Genomic DNA, 24,428 nt, shown 5'->3' with positions numbered 1-24,428 from the left:
ATTCCAGCTCCCCTATGCACCAATATAGCATTCATGTACTATTTTTGCAAATATATCAAAGCTTTCCATTACATCTACAGTCACTTACTTTTCTTGTACTAATCTACGTTTCCAGACGTTTCCATTAGTAATGTCTTTCTTCCTTACAGACTGTAGGTCTTGACACAGGAAGGAGTTGACCAGTTGACCTCATTAACACACACGTTTTTTAAATGAAATGGAATCAATCAGTGATCACCCTTCTCACTAAATACACAATATACAATCAGATTGTATAGTGTATGGCCATGTTTATACACCTAAAATTACTAGTTGCACTTTCAGTGCCATTAATTGTTAACAGCACACCAAACACAGAAGCAAACACACATTTTGCCATGTGAAAAAACGAGGGGCAAATACTGAAAAACGTACAGTAAAAAACATGCAACCCACGTGTAGTCCAGCCAATTAAAATCAAGGGGCTGCCCTATATGTGTCACAGGAAAAATGAGACACAAAATGTGCGCTCCCACTATGTTAATTGTGAATGGGGCCTGAAAGTGAAATTGGTGCGTTAACACAAGAACAATGAGGCTCCATTCACATCTGTGCGTTTCCTTACATTTCGCTGCACCAAAAATCACAGGGGCGATTGCTGTGTGTAGAGCAGCCCATTCAGGTGGATGTGCTGCCCCATGTGAGTGAAAATGCTCCAAAACGCCTCCCCCCTCTATGCAGTGTTGTGAACGGGGCTTGACAGCTGAGTGTTTCTGTCCACTCCCTCCTATGTACTTGTATAAAGATGGCCATAAACTATTCAGTCTGATTGTGTATTTAATGAGAAGGGTGATCACTGATTGATTGTATTTCATTTAAAAAATGTGCACCTGGGAATGGGCGGGTGGATGATGCAGGGTGGGTGCTAATGAGGTCAGCTGGTCAACTCCTTCCTGTGTCATGAACTACAGTCTGTAAGGAAGAAAGACATTACTAATGGAAACGTCTGAAAATGTGGATTAGGACAAGAAAAGTAAGTGACTGTAGATTTAATGGAAAGCTTTGATATTTTTGCAAAAAAGTACATGAATGCCATATTGGTGCATAGGGGAGCTGGAATTTAGAAAACGAAAAAAAATGTGTACAAAGGTGAACTTACCATTTAAGTTCCACAGTGAGTATAACAAGCATGCTATGCTTCATATACAGACTGATTTTACTATTGTAGGTTTAGTAACACTTTAAATTAAAGTTATCCTAGATAATTTGGTATGTCTCCATGGGAAGATTTATATTTAAAACTTTAGATTTCTGTTGACATGAAACGTTGAAATAGAGGCAACGTCTCACAAAAGACTAAATAGGTTGGCAAGAGATAAGATAGGTTTCATAAGTAGCAGGACTATGTGATCAAAGAACATCCATCATCCACTATCTCAATACCTGTACTATCAGGGGAATGGAGAAGGAGATTGCCCAATGATTCAGTCTCAGCACTATCAAAGGTCAGGTTTTCTGCCCTTTCTATCTTGTTGTAGAGACCGTTGTTCCTACTTCTTGATTAAAACCTTCGTAAAGGGAGTCTTCAATGTAGCAACCCGTTTGCTCCCCTGTGACTCTGTTGGATATGAATCTGGTTTTCTCTGTACTTCAGAAATGGCCATTTGAGCCCATTAGATACATTTCTCTCTTTACTCTCCCCTACAAGGTGGTACTTCTTGTAGATATTACCTCTCTGAGGTGACTGTCTGATCTAATTTAAAAAAAAAAAACATAACATAAAATATTGCAGATGGAAATCTAACACTAAAGTAAGCCAGGCCAGGAAATTTCCACAAGATAATATAAGGGAGGAGTATCTCAATAACTTTTAGATATGTTGTGGCTGCTACTTTCTCTGTTCAATTCAGGCCTATTAACTCTGAATAAGAAAATCAGATGTCTGTCAAGGATATGACTGCGCCAGCGTGGATCCTCTAGCTTCACTGTAACGGATATTTTAAAGACAGATGGTAGGCTTCCCAAAGAGGTGTAGGCCAACATATGGTTGACAGTAAAGCAGGATGCCACAGGCAAATCAGACCAAACAGTAGGATCTAGATTTGTAGAAGTGGGAGATGGTCCCAAATGAGAATAAGTAACGCTGGACCCTCAGGGCATGAAGTCTAAGGGCCAGCAGATTTTTATCAGTGCTCCTGACTGTGGACATGGTTTACTCTTTATGCTAACCCCAGACAACACCCCCCCCCCCCCCCGGCACACCTATTTAAGACTAGGAACTCAAATACAAGATGTAACAAGAACTAGGAAGAAGAAGAAAAGTACACTGCATTGACAGTCCAGTGTACTTTCAGAGCTCAATGCAGACACAGTAGGGATGGTAAGAGTCAAATTTCAGGTCTGGAAGTAGAATCAAATAACCAGGAACGAAGGCAAGGGTCAGGGCAGGTAGCACACTTGGATAGCCAGGAAAGAAGTTAGGGTCAAGACAGGTAGCAGAATTGGATAGCCATGAATGGAACCAATTTGCAGGTAGCAGACTCACACAGTAAAAAAGCAGAGGTCAGAGAAGGTAATGGACACAAACAGCCAGGAAAACAAGCCAAAGGTCAGAACACAAGAATCGATTGAGGAAAGCAGGCTGGATAGCAGGCAGGTACAGGGCTCGGCAGCTATTATGCAAACGCATTACTTTAGGCAGTGTTCCAAGAGCTGCACTGAGCTTAAATAGACAAGCCAAGAGGAGGAAGCCTTTCTGGTTTGCTGCAGCCCTACAGGAGGGAAAGGGTGCTCCTTTGGCTGCAGCATGACTGAAAGACAGAAAGCCAGGCTTCACAGGAACTAGCGATGTGACTGATTATATTAACCAGCAGATGGGACTGATCAATGCCTATAGCACTTGTGCAGGAACAAGGTAAGAACAGAGCCCACATTCTGAGACTACAAGAACCAAAACAGCTTTGAATGTTAGAGCTGTGCAACTACAAGTAAAATATTGGCTTGCCTGTTGGTCTGTGGGACAATAAGTAACAGCTTTCTTGCTGATCTGTGGAACCACATGTTTACTACTGATCTGTGACAATGTGAAAGCCGAAACTACCTGAAAAAGCCCTGAGGTGCTGCTGCTGTATTAAACCAAGCTAAATTTAAAAGTTAAAAAATCCATTAAATCTCTGAAATACAATATGTATTGCCATAATATGAGGGATTTTTCCATAACACCATATACAACTTTTCCAGGCTTGTTATTGAAGCATAGTCTTTTTCTTCCCATCACCCTCAAAGCTACATTAAAATGAGGACCTTCTTCGCAGTGTACAGAATTTTTTTAAAATTTTTATATTGGTACGTGTGGCAGTATCCAGATCGCATTGCCCTATTTGCCAATACCTTGCCTAGTAGCCTTGAAAATGGCCAGAATTTAGTATCAAGATTTGCCCCATGCCTCCCCCCTAAAGAATTCAATGATGTTTACTGTTAAGTTTGGGGTTTAAAGATTTAAAGCTAGGAATATAAGGAAGTTGGTCATTCCTCAAACAACAGTTTAATAGGTAATTTTCCAGAGTTAATGTTGCCAGCATCACTAGTCAAGTTTAGTGCCATACACCATGTGCCATACACCATGACATTTCCTGCCTCCCAACAGAATATATTGCACTGGTCTGCAAAGTGTGTAATAGGCATAAACAGGGTACCATTCCTGCTGACATCCAACAAGCACTTCTATGTTATATTATTATTATTATTATTATTATTATTATATTACTCTGCATGTGAGAGTGCACATGAAATGTGTACATACCCTCTCCTTTTATTGCTTCAATATTAGATAACCCCTTTTTTCTTTAATATGTATTTCCAGCCACACTAAAAGAGCTCATCTCACAAACAATGGTGCGCTGGGCACAAGAAGATCATATCCAGGACCCCGAGCTTGTGCGTATCATGTTTAGCCTGCTCCGCCTACAGTATGATAGCATTGGAGAGTTATTACGGGCCATGCGGAAAACTTATACGATCAGTGCTGCATCTGTGGAAGATACCATCAACCTCTTGGCATCCTTGGGTCAAATACGGTCCCTCTTAAGTGTGCGTATGGGCAAGGAGGAGGAGATGCTCATGATTGATGGCTTAGGGTATGGCTTTCTATTTTTCTGCTGCATAGTTTTACTGCAGGGTGTTTATTCTGTATATTCAGAAATATTTATGTTCAGACTATATACTCTTTTACTTGTAAACTTTGCATTCAAATGAAAGTGGAACTATATTCAAATGTTATTTTAGCTACAGCACAAGGGTGCGTATCCCACCACACCTAAGCCAACTGGTCTTAAAACCTAACTTTGATTAGCTCACAAATAAAATTTTGAAAATGTGTGTGAAAGAATGTATCATGTTTTTACGTAAAGGGGTCAAAAGGGGTAAAACTGAAAGAATCACAAAATGAAAGATGAGAGATTCAATACTGCAAATATCTTCCCTGCTCCTAGTCTCTCTGGCTGTATAGTAGGACTTTGGCTTTGCGGCAAACTGTCCATCTGTACGAGGCTACTTTAATACCCTACCTGTCAATATGATAGATAACCTGACAGATGCCTATAAACTGTTTATAGTCTAATAAATAGATATCTTTAAAATGTTCTACAGCTCAGCTCAGATAATTATATCATTAGTTCTATCTGTAGTATCTGCTTAGTTTCTTCTATCAAATCTACAGCTCTGCTCCATCCAATCTGTCTATATCTGTAGTTCTACAAATGCTACCTTGTTATAGATCATATGCCCTCTCTAATGAGAACCCCATCTTTGAGGGATTGTCCATAAAAAGGAGAGAAAACAAACAAATCGGCCATTTTATGATTTGCCACGTGGGGATAATTTTTCACCTCCCACATTATTTTTGAGCTCTGTGCACTCTCTTTCTTTTATTTTTTGCACTTTAACCCTGATGAAGCTTTCTTTTAAGTGAAACATGTAGGTTATTTTGGGCTTTTATTTCATTTGGGGAGTTTTTTGATTGTAGGTATACATGACCTCAGTTTGATGAGAGATACATGGTGGTCATTAGCCACTTCAGCCCCGGAAGGATTTACCCCCTTCCTGACCAGAGCACTTGCGATACGGCACTGCGTCGCTTTAACTGACAATTGCGCGGTCGTGCGACATTGCACCCAAACAAAACTGATGTCCTCTTTTTCCCACAAATAGAGCTTTCTTTTGGTGGTATTTTATCACCTCTGCGGTTTTTATTTTTTGCACTATAAACAAAAAAAGAGCGACCATTTTGGAAAAAAAAGCTATATTTTTTACTTTTTTCTATAATAATTATCCCCCAAAAATATATAAAAAAACAAATTTCTTTCTCAGTTTAGGCTGATATGTATTCTTCTACATATTTTTGGTAAAAAAAATTGCAATAAGCGTATATTGATTGGTTTGCGCAAAAGTTATAGCGTCTACAAAAAAGGGGATAAATTTATGGCATTTTTATTTATTTATTTTTTTTCTAGTAATGGTGGCGATCTGCGATTTTTATCATGACTGCGACATTATGGCGGACACATCGGACACTTTTGACACTATTTTGGGACCATTGTCATTTATGCAGCAATCAGTGCTATAAAGATGCACTGATTACTGTGTAAATGACACTGGCAGGGAAGGGGTTAAACACTAGGGGGCAATCAAGGGTTTAAGTGTCCTAGGGAGTGATTTTAACTGTGGGGGGGATTGCCCCACTAGAGCATGACAGAGATCACTGTTCCCGATGACAGGGAGCAGTAGATCTCTGTCATGTTGCTAGGCAGAACATGGAAATGCCTTCTTTACATAGGCATCTCCCCGTTCTGCTGCTCCGTGACACGATCGCGGGCCCCCGGTGGACATCGAGTCCACAGAGCCCGCGGGCAGGGTCACGGAGTACGTGGCAGCGCGCGCGCCCCCACAATGCCACGATTTAAAGGAGACGTACCTGTACGCCCATTTGCCCAGCTGTGCCATTGTGCCGACGTATATCGTCGTGTGCAGGTCGGCATGTGGTTAAAGAGGGCATATGATCTATAATCAGGTAGCATTTGTAGAACTACCGATATAGGCAGATTGGCTGGAGTAGAGCTCCAGACTATGAACAGTTTATAGGCATCTGTCAGGTTATCTATTATATTGGCAGGTAGGGTATTAAAGTAGCCTCCTACAGATAGACAGTTTACTGCAAAGCCAGCAGATCAGACAGTTCTACTATACAACCAGAGAGATCCTGTTCAGACTAGGAGCAGGGAAGATATTTGCAATATTAAATCTCTCATCTATCATTTTTTGATTCTTTCAATTTTTGATTCTTTCATTTTTTGAGGTGACCCCTTTAAGTAAAAACATGATACATCCTTTCACACACTTTTTCAATATTTTATTTGTGAGCTAATAAAAGTTAGGTTTTAAGACTAGTTGGCTTAGGTACGGTGATACGTACCCTCGTGTTGCAGTTTAAATAGTATTGCCAGAAGTTGGTCACTATAAAATTAAGGCATTGTTAGTGGAAAAAATGTATTCAAATGTTAACAAGATAAAGATCATAAAAAATCTTTGTTAGGATGAATAAGTAAAGTTGAATGGACGTGTGGAAAGCTATATTGTGAAATTGACACTTGAATAATAGTTATAGGATCAAATGCCTAGGCACTTGGTCACATGATCTCTGTCAAAGGTTAAAGGCAGAGTCAAAACTGGTTGATCATAATTTAGTAGAGATGATTTGATCAAAGGCCAAGGTATATCATCATGTGGCCACATCTGGAAGGAGACTTTATTTTAGCTTCCATTTTAGCATGACCGTTGTTATATATAACATCAGTTTAGGGAACTATTAGAAACTAGTGGAGTAACATCTGCTGCTGCAATGGTTTTCAGTTTTTTTTCATTCAAGGGTAATTTTTCATGTGTGCACCACACGTGATGATATGTAAAGTTGTCTTAGCAAGATACCTTTGTTTAGAATAAAGTGTTATTAAACCCTCAGTTTTGTAAGCATATTCAGCAGCTGATCTAACTACCTACTGAGTATGCAGCCTTTTTGTCATTTAATCTTTGCTTGTGTTCTTTTTTAAGCTGGTGCCTGAGCTGCTGACCTAGGTTTCTTGTTTAGGGTGACTCCTTTACATTGCAGCATCCTATGGAGCCACCCTTCCATTCAGAGACTAGAGTCCTGTCTCTGTACACTGTGTGCATCAATAGAAGCAAACAGCCATGTAGCCTAGGATGGCAAAGCACTCCCATGCTCCTCCCCCATTCCTTTTTCAGGGTTACTAACTGACTTGAGACTGCACTGTCCACTGTCAACAAATAGTACTGTGGAATGCTTATTTTATTGTGCCCAATGTGTTAAGTTTAAAAATGCTGAGGGTTTAATAATATTTTAATTATATGGTGTACAATCATGCCTAATTTAATTGTTGATTGTGGATTGCACAGTTGTGACCAGGTTAATGTTTGTTATCTTAGATTTTTTTTTTTTTCTGGAGTGTACAGTATCTGACACTGCTAGATTCTGCTCTTGTGCAAAGCAGGCTAAAGTAGTCTTAAGGAAGTCTGTGTAAAGATTTACAAATGAACATGTTAAAAGAGAGGGGGCAGAAGCAGTTAGTTCTGTCAGGCTATCTGAGTTCCTTTTATTACAAATTGGCTGAAAAGGTTGCTGCAAATTTGCTTAACTAGGTGTCCTTCGCAAATTCTTTGCAAAGGTGTCTCTAGTGGAAATTTAAAGATGGGACTGGAGTCCCTTAACAAACCTTTATAGTACTTTATCTGGTAAGAGATAAGCAATCTGGGACATCCAAACAAACAACACTAATGCATTTTAGCTGAAGCATTCCTCAAAGCTTAAAAGAAACACTAAAAACTCTTATTTGCTTTCAGTGACATTATGAACAACAAGGTCTTCTATCAGCATCCAAACCTGATGCGTGTTTTAGGGATGCATGAGACTGTTATGGAGGTAATGGTGAATGTGCTAGGAGGGGACAAGTCTCAGGTAATCTCTCAATGATAAGAATACAGTATTGTCTACTAAAATGTGGATTCTTCTGTCTGGAGTTTAGTAAAGCTGAAACATGCCATAACTTCTGTTTTACAGCAAATTGCTTTTCCCAAGATGGTGGCAAGCTGTTGCAGATTCCTCTGCTATTTTTGTAGGATTAGTCGGCAAAATCAAAAGGCAATGTTTGAGCATCTAGCCTACTTATTGGAGAACAGTAGTGTCGGTTTAGGTATGTCATCATCCTATTTTTTTTATTCATACAGGGAATGTTTATCCTGAACTAGAAATTCTGTTTTGTATAAATACCTAATGGTCCTGTTACCCAATAGGGATGGGCGAACGGTTCGGCCCGAGCATAAGTTCCGGCCGAACTTTGGTTGTTCGGATGTTCTGCGAACACTGAACAATATGCGGTGTTCTGGGCAAATTCAAAAGCCGCCGGGACACCGTTAAAGTCTATGGGACACTAACATGAAAAATCAAAAGTGCTCATTTTAAAGGCTTATATGCAAGTAATTGTCATAAAAAGTGTTTGGGGACCTGGGTCCTGCCCCAGGGGACATGTATCAATGCAAATTTTTTTAAAAAAAACTGCCATTTTTTCGGGAGCAGTGTTTTTTTTTAATGCTTAAAGTGAAACAATAAAAATGAAATATTCCTTTAAATATCGTGCCTCGGGGGTGTCTATAGTATGCCTGTAAAGTGGATCATTTTTCCAGTGTTTAGAAAGGTACCACAGCAAAATGACATTTCGAAAGGAAAAATTGTAATTTATAACTGATCGCGGCTGTAATGAATTGTCAGGTCTCGGCAATATAGATGACTCATTGAAAAAAAAAAGCATGAGATCCCCCCCAGTCCATTACCAGGCCCTTTGGGTCTGGTATAAATATTAAGGGGAACCCCGAACCAAAATTAAAAAATAAAAATAGTGTGGGGGTCCCCCTAAAATCCATACCAGGTCCTTTGGGTCTGATATGGAAATTAAGGGGAACCCTGCACCAAATTTAAAATAAAAAAAAAAATGGCTTAAGGGTCCCCCCCAAAATCCATACCAGACCCTTATACAAGCACGCAACCTGGCAGGCCGCAGGAAAAGAGGGGGGGCGAGAGAGCGCCCCCCCTCCTGAACCGTACCAGGCCACATGCCCTCAACATGGGGAGGGTGCTGTGGGGTAGCCCCCCAAAGCACCTTGTCCCCATGTTGATGGGGACAAGGCCCTCATCCCCACAACCCTTGCCTGGTGGTTGTGGGGGTCTGCGGGCGGGGGGCTTAGTGGAATCTGGAAGCCCCCTTTAACAAGGGGACCCCCAGATCCTGCCCCCCCTGTGTGAAATGGTAACGTGCTACAAATGTACCCCTACCATTTCACAAAAAAAGTGTCAAAATGTTAAAAACGACAAGACACAGCTTGGGGACAAGTCCTTTATTAACAAATAAAAATGTCCCACGATGTCCATTCATTTTCTTATATCACTCCGCCGACGGCCCTCAGTTATGTAAGAACTGTCATCAGCGAAGAAGCATCACACGGCGGGAGCCTCCCTTAGAGGAGGATCTGTGGTGGATTTTTTTTTTCTTTTTCTGTCCGTTGGAGCAATATAAGATGATGAATGGACATCGTGGGACATTTTTATGTTTTTATTTTTTAAAAAGCTGTGTCTTGTCTTTTTTAACATTTTGACGCTTTTTTTGTGAAATGGTAGGGGTACATTTGTACCCCGTTACCATTTCACACAGGGGGGAGCCAGGATCTGGGGGTCCCCTTGTTAAAGAGGGCTTCCAGATTCCGATAAGCCCCCCGCCCACAGACCCCCACAACCACCAGGCAAGGGTTGTGGGGATGAGACCCTTGTCCCCATCAACATGGGGACAAGGTGCTTTGGGGGGGCTGCCCCAAAGCACCCTCCCCATGTTGAGGGCATGTGACCTGGTACGGTTCAGGAGGGGGGTGCGCTCTCTCGTCCCTCCCTCTTTTAATGCAGCCTGCCAGGTTGCGTGCTCGGATAAGGGTCTGGTATGGATTTTGGGGGGACCCCTACTCCATTTTTTAAAAATTTTGGCGCAAGGTTCCCCTTAAAATCCATACCAGACCCTTCAGGTCTGGTATGGATTTTGGGGGGGACCCCTACGCAATTTTTTAAAAATTTTGGTTCGGGGTTCCCCTTAATATTTATACCAGACTCAAAGGGCCTGGAAATGGACTGGGGTGGGGGGGATCCCATGCTCTTTTTTTAACCCGTTCAATACAGGGCATTTTCACCCCCTTCCTTCCCTGGCCAATTTTTAGTTTTCAGCTCTGTCGCACTTTAAACGACAATTGCGCAGTCATGCAACGTTGTACCCAAAAAAAACTGACGTCCTTTTTTCCCCACAAATAGAGCTTTCTTTTGGTGGTATTTGATCGCCTCTACGGTTTTTATTTTTTGCGCTATAAACAAAAGAAGAGCGACAATTTTGAAAAAAACACAATATTTTTTACTTTTTGCTATAATAAATATCTCAATTTTTTTTTTAAAAACAAATTTTTTCCTCAGTTTCAGCCGATACGTATTCTTCTACATATTTTTGGTAAAAAAAAAAATCGCAATAAGCGTATATTGATTGGTTTGCGCAAAAGTTATAGCGTCTACAAAATACGTGATCGAATTATGGCATTTAAAAAAAAAATATATTTAATATTTATTTTTTTAGCGGCGATCGCAATTTTTTTTTCATGACTGCGAGATTATGGCGGACACATCGGACACTTTTGACACATTTTTGGGACCATTCACATTTATACAGCGATCAATGCTATAAAATTGCAATGATTACTGTGTAAATGTGACAGGCAGTGAAGGGGTTAACCACTAGGGGGCGGGGAGGGGTTAATATGTTTCCTAGGGAATGCTTCTAACTGTAGGGGGAGGGGACGTACAAGGGGAGGAGACCGATCAGTATTCCTCCGTTCTGGGAACACAGATCGCTCTCCTCTCACCTGACAGGCTGTAGATCTGTGTGTTTACACACACAGATCCACGGTCCGGCCCGGTTAACGGGCAATCGCGTGTGCCCGGCGGACATCGCGGCCGCCGGGCACACGCACCGGGTCCCGAGCAATGCGGTGAGCGCGCGCGCCCCCGGCAGCGCGCCCCCTAGACGGCCGGGAATCCCAGGACGTCATATGACGTCCACCCAGGATGGGAGATCCCATCCCAGGACGTTATATGACTATATGTGAGTAGGGAAGTGGTTAAATAAGTTTCATCTATATTACTGAGACCCGACAATTCATTACAACCGTGATCAGTTTTGATTGACAATTTTTCCTTTAGAAATAGAAATTAAAAAAAAAAAATTTGCATTGAAACATGTCCCCTGGGGCAGGACCCAGGTCCCCAAACATTTTTTATGACAATAACTTGCATATAAGCCTTTAAAATGAGCACTTTTGATTATTCATGTTCGTGTTCCATAGACTTTAACAGTGTTTGTGTGTTCTGTAAAATTTTTTGCCTGTTCAGTATGTTCTGGTGTGAACCAAACCCGGGGGGGGGTTGGCTCATCCCTATTACCCAATATTCAAAGCTCCACAGCTTCAAAGTTTTAAAGAAGCTGTTAAGTACTCAAACCTACACCAGTGTCCACCTAGAACTAGGTTGGAAGCACCCCCTGGTGCATGCAGCTGACCTGGCCTGATTCTTAACTCTGCCCACATTCCAGCGGTCATTCTGCAACCCTGCTTGGAGCCAGCCTATTTTTAGAAAGAGTCTTTGCCAAGTTTTCTTTATTCTTTACATGTGCACCCTGGCCCCACTCATTCATTCAAGTGGAGAGCTATACTCTGCAGGACTACTGGAGGCCAAGATAAGTATGGCTCCCCGTAGAAATTAATAGGGCTACGACACATGCCCAGAATTAAGAGGATCCAATCAGAACACTTTCTGAAGAAGGGCTGTGCTTTGAGCAAGGGTGCAAAGTGAAAATTGAGACAGGGGTAAGTATCAGAGCAGGTGGGCTGCATTCAGGGGATGGGACTGTGACCAAACGGTACAGTTGTCCTTTCATGTAAGCCCTATAATTAAATTAACCCATTGATGTTTATAACTTCATTATTGGATGCTCAAGCTATTAATGCTAAAACACACACTTACACTCTTACATTGAGATTTAACACTAATGCCCTGTACACACGGACGGATTTTCCGACGGAAAATGTGTGATAGGACCTTGTTGTCGGCAATTCCAACCGTGTGTGGGCTCCATCACACATTTTCCATCGGAATTTCCGACACACAGAGTTTGAGAGCATTCTATAAAATTTTCCGACAACAAAATCCGTTGTCGGAAATTCCGATCGTGTGTATACAAATCCGACGCACAAAGTGCCACGCATGCTCAGAATAAATTAAGAGACGAAAGCTATTGGCTACTGGCCCGTTTATAGTCCCGACGCACGTGTATTACGTCACTGCGTTCAGAATGATCACATTTTCCGACGACTTTGTATGACCGTGTGTATGCAAGACAAGTTTGAGCCAACATCTGTCGGAAAAAATCCATGGATTTTGTTGTCGGAATGTCCGATCAATGTCCGTCCGTGTGTACGGGGCATAAGAGTAGATAATTAGCATTGAAATAGCTTTCTGCAGAAATTGTTGCTATTGATTGCCTTCAGTGCTGGAAGCAGTGCAGGGAACAGGCAACCTAGAACTCAGGCAAACATGCCAAACTGCGTCCCACCTCCAAGATCTATGAGCAGTGTTAGCATACCCCCCCCCAAAAAAATAAAAAAATTGACCACTAATCTGCATGCTTACCTCCTAATCATAAACTCTGCCCAGTACAAATCCTTGCCCCCCCCCATCCCCCCTCCCAGCTCCAATCCTCTCTCTCCCCAAATCCCCCCCAGCACACCCCCCCCAAAAAAAAATCACTCCTCCTAGCACAAATCCTCTACTCCTTAAATCAAGTACACATCCCCCCTCTCCAAATCCCCCCTCCCAGCACAAATCCCCCCTAATTTCCCCTCCTAGCACAAACCCCCCCCCCTCTGCCATATCACCTCTTCTAGCACAAACACCCCAAATTCCTCCTCCTAGCACAAATGCTCTCCCCCATCCCCCTCCCAACACAAATCCCTCCAAATTACCTTTCCTAGCACCCCCAAACCCCCTCCTAGAACAATTCTTACCCCCCGCTGTCCCCCAATTTCCCCCACCCAAAACAAATACCCTCCCCCGATCCCCTTGTGTTGCCCCACCCATCTCACATGATAACACAGTGCCCAGGGCAGCCATCCCTCATACCCACCCCTTGTCCCAGCCCTGGCTGGAAGCCTAGGTTTTGGACATGTCATCTCTAATGGGAAAGAAAATAGTTTAGAATGGCTGCTCCTTTTCTTTAGCAGAGGTCACATGACCACGTAACTAGACAGAACAGTTACTAAGATGTGTCAGCAGCACTGAAGATAACTCGGTGCATCATTTTCTCTTGGCAAGGTAAATATTTCAGTATTTGTATCTCTCTTTATCCATACTAATAAAAAGATTACCACTCATTTTCTTAGCTTTCTAAACCACATTTTGATGCTTTGCTTCATGGAATTCTAATTTTATTGGAGTGTGTAAATGTGAACAGACTTTACAGCAGCAAAAGCCTTATAACAATGTAGAAAGATTTTGAACTGGTTTTCACTACTGTATTTCATGCAATCTCTCTATAGCATCCCCTTCTATGAGAGGATCTACACCACTAGATGTCGCTGCTGCATCTGTAATGGACAACAATGAACTTGCTTTGGCTTTGCAAGAACCAGACCTGGAGAAGGTAAAATATCCATAAACAACCACAGAAATAATGAATTGTCATTGTTTTAATAACCTTAATAAAGGTATAAAAATTGCATGTGGTTTGCTAATTTGTTGTCATTTGTTGTTGCATCATAGTAACTGATGATATTTATATACAGGATATAGACTGCCAAAGACCTTGGTAAAAATTAGGAAAATGACAGCTTCTATTAGAATTTAGATGGTTATAACTGTAAAAAATGTTGTCCTTGGAGAATAAAAAAAATCTTCTTAAAGCTTTCTTGGGATTGATAACCTGCATTGCTATATATCTTACCATATCAGGTTACATGTGTTTGATGCAGTTATATCAACCGCTGTAGAACCTATGATCCTTTGAGACCATGCTTTGATAACAATTATTATCATGGTTTGCCAAACCTTACAGAAACCATGGTGCTGTCGATTCAATGAGGGTCTTTTGCAGGATGTGAGGGTACGAGCCAGGTTGGATACATATTAACTTGTCCACTGAGGGTTTGTCTATGAACATCTGGGAAGATCATAAGTGTGTTATTAGAGGTACACTAATCAATTTTTGGACCAGACATAAGAAAGAATGGCTAGGTAAATGTTCTACTTTAATTGTCCAAGTACGGTCATTGGAATGTACACATAAACAATCATTGGTAGTGACAAAGGCGGCTGAGACCTTTTAGACAAGGTAAACGTTAAATTGATGCTTTCTGAACTTCAGTTCTATGAGTTTGGAAGCGAGATCCATTAGTAACACCATGACTCGGACGTTCATACCTCAAAACATCACTATGCAAGGCTCCAAATATATAAAGTCACATGACATAGCAGATTGTTTTAGGGGATTCTACAACTCTCTAAATAATTTACCAGAATCACAATGTCAGTCAAAGGAGGATCTTATACTGTGGATCCATACCTTCCAAAGGCAGGGTTACCCAAATTATCACCTCAGGCAAGGGATTCCATGAATGATCCCATAGCTACAGAACTATCGAAGGGCATTCAAGGCAGGCCAACAGAGAAAACTCCTGGGCCTGATGGCATCTCTCTTTATTACTATAAAACTTTTAAGCAGAGTTTATCGACATGGTTTCTAAGGGCTTAGAACTCTATTTTAAGAAGATGCCCTCTGCCTGAGGTATGGGAAGAGCCTACATAACTGTAGTAGGAAAAGAGAATAAAGGCCTGTTTCTTTGTACCAGTTACTGACTGTGACAGACTCACCCGAGACAGAGGCTATTGGAGGGGACTGAACGCTAGCCTGTTGCCTTTTGATTATGGGCCCTGGATTTTCAATGGAACGGTGCTCTTTGTGGGGTGAATTGGAGGTCCGGTTTGAACTGTATTAAGCGGACTCAGTCGTGTATATATGTATATATTGTTTGTTGTTTGATTCTGTTGGGGACTCCTTGCTGTGGATCTGTGTCCCTGAAGAGGGAGGGGGGGTTCCTCCAGCAGCCCCCTGCTGATAAGACTGATTCATTCTGTTGGGACACATCCTGTGAGGAGATGCTGGTGTCATCAACCTGTGTTTATGTTAATTGAATGAGCTAATGACATTGTCCTCTATACAATGTAGGAGACGGGACGACTGATATTGTGTTGATATAACTGTGTGAAGCTCGGTGACCACAAGTCTGGGCAAAAGGTCATGTCTCAGTCACCGAGGCTGTATAAAGGATTAGATAATTAGCTCATGTTAATTAGGTTACGTTTGTATTGTTAGAGTAATCTTCTCCTGTGTATATAAGACTGTATTCTGGTTCTGAATAAAGTGAGTTCTTGGTAGCAACAAGTAAGTGTCGCCTTGTTTGTGCTCAGAGAGGTTGGGATATCTGTATACAGACTGGGAGGAAGTGGTATATGACGGAAGCACTCAAGCGGAGTGTGGGACGTTCCGTGACATTGGTGGCAAGCAGCGGGAAAGCTTCCTGCAGTCTGGGACATCCAAACTTCCATCTGGATCCAAGGTCCAGATAGCAGGAGAGGAGAGGTACAGATACCAGCCGCCATGGATGAGGAATTCAGAAGGAGGTTGCGAGAGATGCAGATACAGCACAGAGGACCAGTATCGGAGCAGGTCCTGCTGGGATGGTGTGATTCTATTCGCTGCAAACTCTGGAAGGAAGCACTAGCCCGTGAGCAGCGACACCAGGGAAAAGTTCTCCCCTCCATCGAGGAAAGGTACTGGTCGCAGTACGGACTGCGGGTGCGGTTTTTGGGAGAAATACCACACAAGAAGCAGACAGCTGAATTAAGCAGGCTGGTGTGGGCAGAGATAAAGCTGGATGAGAGCTACAGAGCCCTCCGGTGGCATGTATCCCAAGCATGTCCCTGGATAGCGGATGACAGCCCAACGGAAGGCTTAAGCTACGGCGGCTTGGGACTGTTGTTTGTGAAGCTGACAGGGAACCCTAACTTTGGGAGTGATTTGGAGCGGCGGGTGGACGAAATCATGGATTTCAGAGAAGGGCTACTGAACATTTCGGAAGTGCACTGGGCACAGGAAGATTTGGAGTTTCTGGCCGTTCAGGAATGGGAGCTAGAGATCGCCTACAGACGGCTCCTAGACATTGCTCAGTGCCAGGGCTGGGCTCCCTTTGCCTGGGACTATCAGGAAATACCAGCTGACAACCCTGAAATCCTGGCTGAAGAGTCGGCAATGTGGCAGAGCAATAGTGTGCTTTGCCAACCTGCCCCCCCAGCTATGGAGGCGGAGGTCTTATGGCGGATGAAGCAAGTGCTGACTGACCTTGATGATCCTGTTTCTGCATGGGATGATCTTGGATGGAGGAATGTGCCTGTCCAGCAGCATGCCAGAGAATCTGCAGTAGAAAATCTGGAGATTGCCATCCCCAAAGCTGAAGTGCTGACAACAGGGCAGAGCTCTGCTAACCTCTGCCCAGCACTGATAACATCTTCTGGGTTCCATGGACAGGAGATGGTGAACCTCCATCCCCAGACATCAGTTGCAGAGACATGGGATTTGATAGACTTTTCTGCTGAGGAAGAACAACCTGATGAGCCTCCAGCAGAAGAGCTGCTATCAGGGCCAAAGTTCACTGTGTTCTGCCCAGCACCAACAGTGGCTTCAGCCTTCCTGATAGAAGAGGTAGTCGGCCTTTCTCCCACAACACTGACAGGGACATGTGATTTTCTGCCAGCAACATCTATGGAGTTAAAACAAACTTCTCCAGCTGAAGATCTGGTAACTGAACAGAGGGTCCAAGACCTCTGTCCCACACTTTTACCAATTCCAGAGACTGGGGATTTAATAGACGTTTCTGTAGAGGAGGAACCACCTGGCAAACCCCCAGCAGAAGTGCTGGCAACCGGACAGAGGGTCCAAGACCTCTGCCCCACACCTGCAGCAATTGTGGAGGCTCAGGGTGAGAAGATGGCAATCACTTCCCAGCAGCAGATACAGGGGGAGAAGGGAGAGGAGGTGTGTGTTGTCCCTCCCCAACAGTTGGCCAGGGTAGAGGAAGCGGGCTTTCCTCCCCAGCAAAGATCCGTGTACCTGGGAGACAGTACCATCGACATGTCGTCCCAGCAGCTAGATGAGGGAATAGAAAAGGAAGCAGCTGGCTCCCTTTTCCAATGGCAGCTACACAGTTTGGGAGTGGAGGAAGCCAGCCTCCTGCCCCAACGGTTAGCTGGAGCGGAGGATGCAGAGTCCCCAGCAGAAGTGCTGGCAACAGAGCAGAGTGCTACCAACCTCTTCCCAGCACCAGCAACCACTGTGGAGTTCCAGGGAGCCGGGGCAGTTGGCCCCTCTCTCCGACGACAAGCTGGTGTAGTGGAGCTGCTACTCCCAGCTGAATCGCTGGCAACAGGGCAGAGCACCGCTGGCCTCTGCCTAGCACCTAGTGTCCCTCTACAGCTTCAAGAAGCAGGGGTGATTGGCCCCTCTGCCCAGCAGCAGACCGAGCCCAGGAATGTTAAAAACAATCCAGCTGAAGCCCTGGCAGCCAGACAGAGAGTAAATGACCTCTGCCCAACACCTACTGAGGTCAACTATTCCTTGCAGCCAAGAATGGAGATCATGCGGGAAGACTATGTGAGTTCACTCTGCCTGACTAACGTATGTCCAGACCAGGTGGAGGTCTGGGACCTTGTTAGTCAACCTTTGATGGGGGAGAAATGTGACAGACTCACCCGAGACAGAGGCTATTGGAGGGGACTGAACGCTAGCCTGTTGCCTTTTGATTATGGGCCCTGGATTTTCAATGGAACGGTGCTCTTTGTGGGGTGAATTGGAGGTCCGGTTTGAACTGTATTAAGCGGACTCAGTCGTGTATATATGTATATATTGTTTGTTGTTTGATTCTGTTGGGGACTCCTTGCTGTGGATCTGTGTCCCTGAAGAGGGAGGGGGGGTTCCTCCAGCAGCCCCCTGCTGATAAGACTGATTCATTCTGTTGGGACACATCCTGTGAGGAGATGCTGGTGTCATCAACCTGTGTTTATGTTAATTGAATGAGCTAATGACATTGTCCTCTATACAATGTAGGAGACGGGAAGACTGATATTGTGTTGATATAACTGTGTGAAGCTCGGTGACCACAAGTCTGGGCGAAAGGTCATGTCTCAGTCACCTAGGCTGTATAAAGGATTAGATAATTAGCTCATGTTAATTAGGTTACGTTTGTATTGTTAGAGTAATCTTCTCCTGTGTATATAAGACTGTATTCTGGTTCTGAATAAAGTGAGTTCTTGGTAGCAACAAGTAAGTGTCGCCTTGTTTGTGCTCAGAGAGGTTGGGATATCTGTATACAGACTGGGAGGAAGTGGTATATGACGGAAGCACTCAAGCGGAGTGTGGGACGTTCCGTGACACTGACCAATATTGATTTTACACTTTTTGCCAAAATGTTATCTACACGCTTTCTTCCTCATTTATCTTGTATGACACATAATGATCAAGTTGGGTTTTTGCCTGGTAGAGAGTTGCAGTAACCATGAAACAGACGGAGACAGAAAATTCTGTAAAAATCACACCTTTTAATAAAATGGTAAAAATGGTACAACAGGTAAACAGTCAAAACATAGCCAGGGTTTGGCACCCAAATCGGGTAGACAGAACAAGCCAGGAAATCAGGAAGCCAGAGATCAACATAGTCAGAGGCAGCTGACAGGATCAGGAACCAGAAGGGACGTCAGCCAGGCAAGTCTTCAACAGGAACACAGCAGAGAGTCTCTAGATATGTTGACCAAGGCGAAGGAATTGAAGGAATGAACCAGGCAGTTTAAATAGCCAGAAGGGGCTGGCTGTGGGCTTGACTCATGAGCAGGAGATGATCAACAGGTGAGCCACTGTGGAACGATGAGTACTGGCAATTAACCGACAGCTGAGCACAGAGAAGGAAGGGCTGAGAGCCCAGCCCTGAGAGTATCCCCTCCTCAACGACCCCTCACCCTTGGAGGACCACCAGGTTTGAGGGGAAAACATCTATGGAAAGCACGGAGGAGGACAGGAGCATGTACATCCGAGGATGAAACCCAAGAGCGTTCCTCCGGACCGTACCCTTTCCAATGAACCAGGTACTGTATGCACCCATGGAACCTATGGGAGTCAATGATTGCATCTCATACTCCTCATGGTTCTCGACCTGCATTGGGCGAGTACGTGGTACCCAAAGGTACTGTAAGGAGACATGAAAAACATTTGAAATACGCATGTTAGAAGGAAGGTCTAATGCGTAAGCCACTGGATTGATCCTAAGGAGAATACGAAAAGGCCCAATACATCGTGGTGCCAGTTTCAGTGAGGAAACATGGAGTTGGAGGTTACAATATGACAGCCAGACCCTCTCCCCAACCTGGTAGGAAGGTGTAGGTAGGTGTCGGCGGTCAGCATGCAGTCTGTACCTCTCACTGGCACATTGCAGGGACTCTTGGACCTGAACCCAAGTGGAACGAAGATCGCAGAGATGCTCCTCTAACGCAGGAGTTCTTTGAGGAACAAATAAGTCAGACAACATGGATAGTTGGAAACCATAATTCGCCATAAACTGAGACAATCGGAAAGCGGTATTGGAGCAAACTCCACCGAAGGTAAGAGGTCTGACCAGTTGTTATGGTGGTCAGAAATATAGCAGCGTAGAAACTGCTCCATGGCTTGGTTGGCTCATTCTGCAGCCCCATTGGACTGGTGATACTCAGAGGAGAAGGACATCTGAATTCCTAACTGTGCACAAAAGGCTCACCAAAACCTGGAGGCAAACTGGTACCCCTGTCAGAGATGATAAACTTGGGTAGCCCAAGTAACCGAAAGATCCTAGTAGCAAAAATGGATGCCAGTTCTTTGAATGTGGGCAACTTTTTTAGTGGAATACAATGTGATATTTTTGAGAACCGGTCAACCACCATAAGAATAACTGTGTTGCCCTGGAAGTTGGGCAAATCCACAATAAAATCCATAGACAGGTGGGCCTCTCTCCATTGGGTATGGGTTGTAGGAGGCCCACTGGAATGTGTCTTACTCTGTGCAAACACAACAAGCCGCTACAAAGGCGGTTACATCAGTGCGGAGACTAGGCCACCAAAATTGTTGAGAAAAAGCCCAAATTAGTTTATTCTTCCCTGGGTGGCCAGCTGCCTGGGAGAATGGTAAGTCTGGAGCAAAGCAGTGTGGAGATTCTCAGGGACAAAGCAGTGGTCACCAGGTTTCTCGGGAGGAGACTGGACCTGAGCGGCACAAATTAATCACCCAAAGGTGAGGTGAGACTGGGGCGTACAGTAGCCAATGATCGGGAGGTGGTACAGGAACAGGCACTGACTCAATCTTGGAAGTGGAGGAAAACTGTCACGGCAATGCGTCAGCCCTTACATTCTTAGTCCTGGGTAAGAATGAGACTATGTAATTGAAGCTTGACAGTAAAAGAGCCCACCGCGCTCTTCTGGGAGATAAGCATTTAGCTTATGGTCAGATTCTTATGGTCAGACAAAAGGAGCACAGTGGTACCTTCGAGGAGATTCCTCCATTCTTTAAGAGCTAAAATGATAGCTAACAATTCTCTGTCCCCAATCTCGTAATTGCATTCTGCAGGAGACAATTTCTTAGAAAAGTAGCCACTAGAATGCATAGCACTCTCAGAGGTGGGACGTTGAGACAGAAGGGTGCCCACTCCAGTCTCAGATGCATCAACCTCAAGAATGAAGAGTAGCGTAGGATCAGGATGTGCCAGCACAGGAGCTGAATCAAATGCTTTAATGGAATCCGGAGACCAATTCTGTGGGTTACCGTCCTTTCTGGTCATATCAGTCAGGGGTTTGACCAGAAGAGAGAAGTTCCGAATAAATTTCCGATAATAATTGGCAAAGCCAAGAAAACGTTGTGACGGACGTAGACCTAAGGGTCGGGGCAACTGTGGAACTGCACATAATTTTTCTGGGTCCATTGAAAAACCGGCAGTAGAAATGTCATAACCCAGAAATTTAATGTTCATGATGGAACTCGCACTTCTCCAACTTACAATACAGGTTATCTCTCAGCCTCTGTAGCACACGGGAGACATCTGTGTGGTGGCTCTCTAGGGATTTAGAATATATGAGATTATCATCAAGATAAACCACCACACATTGCTGCAACATATCTCGGAGGACATTGATGATGAACTCCTGAAAAACTGCAGGAGCATTGCAAAGACCAAACAGCATTATGAGGTATTCGTAATATTCTGTCCTGATGTTAAACGCAGTTTTCCATTCGTCGCCCTTCTTTATCCTCACAAGATTGTATGCCCCTCTCAGATCGAGCTTTGTGAAAACCGTTGCTTCCTTGAGGCGGTCAAATAATTCTGTAATCAACGGAATCGGGTATGCGTTCTTAATCGTGATGCGATTGAGACCCCTATAATCGATACAAGGTATCAGTTCACCACTCTTCTTTTTCACAAAGAAGAAGCCAGCACCAGCAGGAGATGAGGATTTGTGGATGAACCCTCGAGAAAGTGCGTCAGCAACATAGTCCTCCATGGCTTTATCCCCTGAGACAGACAAAGGGTAAAACCGGCCACAGGAAGGCATAACACCAGCTTGAAGGTCATTTGCACAATCATAGGACCGGTGTGGAGGCAAACTTACGGTTTGACCCTTGCGGTACTCCTCCAGCAAGGAGGAGAGGGAAGAGGTGCACAAGACCTTAGCCACTTTCCAAAAACATGTCTTACTGCATTGTGGCAACCAGGAAAAAAACCTCAGCACAAAGCCAATCAAAAGAGGGGTTGTGCCTCTGTAACCAAGGATAACCAATAACCACCGTATAATGAGGAGAGGAAATAATTGAAATTGGATGATCTCATGGTGAAGAGCCCCTAGGGCCACGGTCACGGAGCAGTCTCATGAGTCACATGGGCAGGCTGTAGAGGTCTCCCATCAATAGCCTCAATGGCAAGTGGAGTGGCATGAAGCTGCAGCGGAATAGAGTGCTTAGACACAAAGGCACTGTCTATGAACAGGCTTGCAGCCCCAGAGTCGATTATAGCCTGTGTATCGATGGAAGACTCAGACCACGAAAGGGTAACCGGAACTAGAGGCTTGTCCTTCACGGTAACTGGGGACATAACACCACCTAAGGTCTGTCCCCTACAGGACCTCAGGTGCAAGCGTTTCCCAGACAGGTAGGACAAGACTTCAAAAAGTGACCTGCCTGGCCACAATAAAGTCACAATCTCTCCCTCCTCTCCCTCCTCCTAAAGACCCTCTCATCCGCAGAGAGATGTGAGAAGCCCAACTGCATGGGTTCTACTTCACTGGCAGACTCGGTACCAGGAGGCATGGGAGGTGAGGGAGGCAAGGGTGGGACTGCAATGCTTGGAGTGAAACATACAGGAGGTCTCTCTCTGAGTCTGGAGTCAATGAGAATGGCAAATGTAATCAACTTCTCCAGATCTGTAGGTATATCTTGGGCTGCTATCTCATCTTTGATGTTATCTGAAAGGCTATGAGAAAAAGCAGCCACGAGGGCCTCATTGTTCCAAGCGACCAGAGTACGTACAGTTCTCATACACTGGTGGACATGATGCTCTTGGCAGCAGAAGTGGAGCATGCAGGAATATCAAATACCCTTTTAAAGAAAGCCACAAACTCTGGGTAACTCAAGACAATGGGGTTTTACGTCTCCCATAGAGGGTTTGCCCCGGCCAAAGCTCTATCAGAAAGCAAAGAAATAATGAAGCCTACTTTCCTTCTGTCTGTGAGGAACACCTGGGACAGCATCTCAAAGTATATCCCAACCTGGTTGAGAAATCCTCTGCATTGAACTGGATCGCCCCCAAATAGCTGGGGAAGCAGAGCGGAATCAGACATACCTCTTGCAGAGGTAATATTTGAGGTGAGTGCCTGCACAGAGACTGGAGCAGCAGCAGGGACAGCTTGCAACACAGGTTGTACTGGAACAGCCACAGTGGGAGGATCCAGGTGAGCAGTGTGAATCAGGAGCGTCTGTAATGCTATGGCAAACTGATCCATGCGGTGATCCTGCTTATTAAACCTGGAAAAAATATTACCACTAGTTGGATTGCCTGCATCTTCTGAATTCATGGCCTTTGCCTACTGTCAGGAACCATGAAACAGAGACAGAAAATGCAGTAAAAATCACACCTTTTAATAAAATGGTACAAATGGTACAACTGGTAAACGTCTATTACAACTCCAATTGTAAGAAACCCTGATTTTCCACCTTGGATACAAGACCCAAGATTTTGTCCCTTCCTCTACAATCATATATTCAGGTTAAAGGATTTTCTGTCAGAGGAAAACTGGAAATCAATGGACATTGTACAATCTGTGATTTCCCCACATTTGCCATTTTCTTCACAAGGCCACTGCTGACGAAACATGCTATGTGCTGTGGAGAAATAGCTTCTGAAAAGGCTAACACGGAGATAAAAGCATACAGAAACCTGCCAAGAAAGAATTGTATAGACTGCCATTACAGACCTTTCCTTCTGAAAATGTATGATGCCTGGCTTTCATACTCTTGTTCTGGCTACAGAACATTCTGTGTCTCTCACCTGAATCAATAATAGAGTACTGTTTGGACCTTGAAGAAGGAAGTATACCCCCAAAGCTTGTCCTACAAATTTGCCATATGTTGCATGTGCGAGACGAAACAGCACAGAGGCAGATTGAAAAAAGCTTGAGTGGTCATATTAACCTGTGGTGGCATCCTCAGTCTTATTGGGACCTATTGATTCAAAGTATTTATCCAGTGCCTGTTTTGCCAATCAGTAAAATAATGAGAAAAAGGAGTTGGTGAGTGTTGAACCATAAGGAGAGTGGAATCGCACTTTTTACACTGTGGTGAAGTTGATTTGGAGAATAAGAAGCACTGTGGAGTTTGAATACGTCGTGTTTCTTTTAGAGTTGAAAAGAGACATTTTATTGGACCGATATATATTTTTACGGATTTTAAGTATTCACTTTAAAAATAGTTCCCTTATGTCAGGAAGAAATAGGGAAGATAAGTAAGAAGAAAAGGAAAAAGAAACGAGGAAGTAAAAAAGTAGTGTTCAGGCCCAGAGGTCTCCCACTTGGAATAAAGCTGGTTAGTTAGAATTATTCATCTAGGCGAATCTTCATAAATGTTTACCAGAGT

The 24,428-nt window shown here is 43.8% G+C and overlaps 1 protein-coding gene across 7 annotated transcripts in view; it reads left to right on the top strand.

Moving 5' to 3' along the window:
• Nucleotides 1–24,428, top strand: part of RYR3 (ryanodine receptor 3) — a 1,082,755-nt gene that overhangs the window by 508,938 nt on the left and 549,389 nt on the right. For all 7 annotated transcript variants that reach the window (XM_073608696.1, XM_073608694.1, XM_073608691.1 and 4 more), the window contains 4 exons: nt 3,842–4,115; nt 7,891–8,005; nt 8,108–8,240; nt 13,720–13,823. In XM_073608696.1, the coding sequence (XP_073464797.1) occupies nt 3,842–4,115; nt 7,891–8,005; nt 8,108–8,240; nt 13,720–13,823 (626 nt within the window). The remainder of the gene's footprint in view (nt 1–3,841; nt 4,116–7,890; nt 8,006–8,107; nt 8,241–13,719; nt 13,824–24,428) is intronic.

This window comes from Aquarana catesbeiana, linkage group LG13 (genome assembly GCF_042186555.1).
Source record: "Aquarana catesbeiana isolate 2022-GZ linkage group LG13, ASM4218655v1, whole genome shotgun sequence".
Classification (NCBI taxonomy): Eukaryota; Metazoa; Chordata; class Amphibia; order Anura; family Ranidae; genus Aquarana; species Aquarana catesbeiana.
This window is presented reverse-complemented; position numbering and strand designations above follow the sequence as displayed.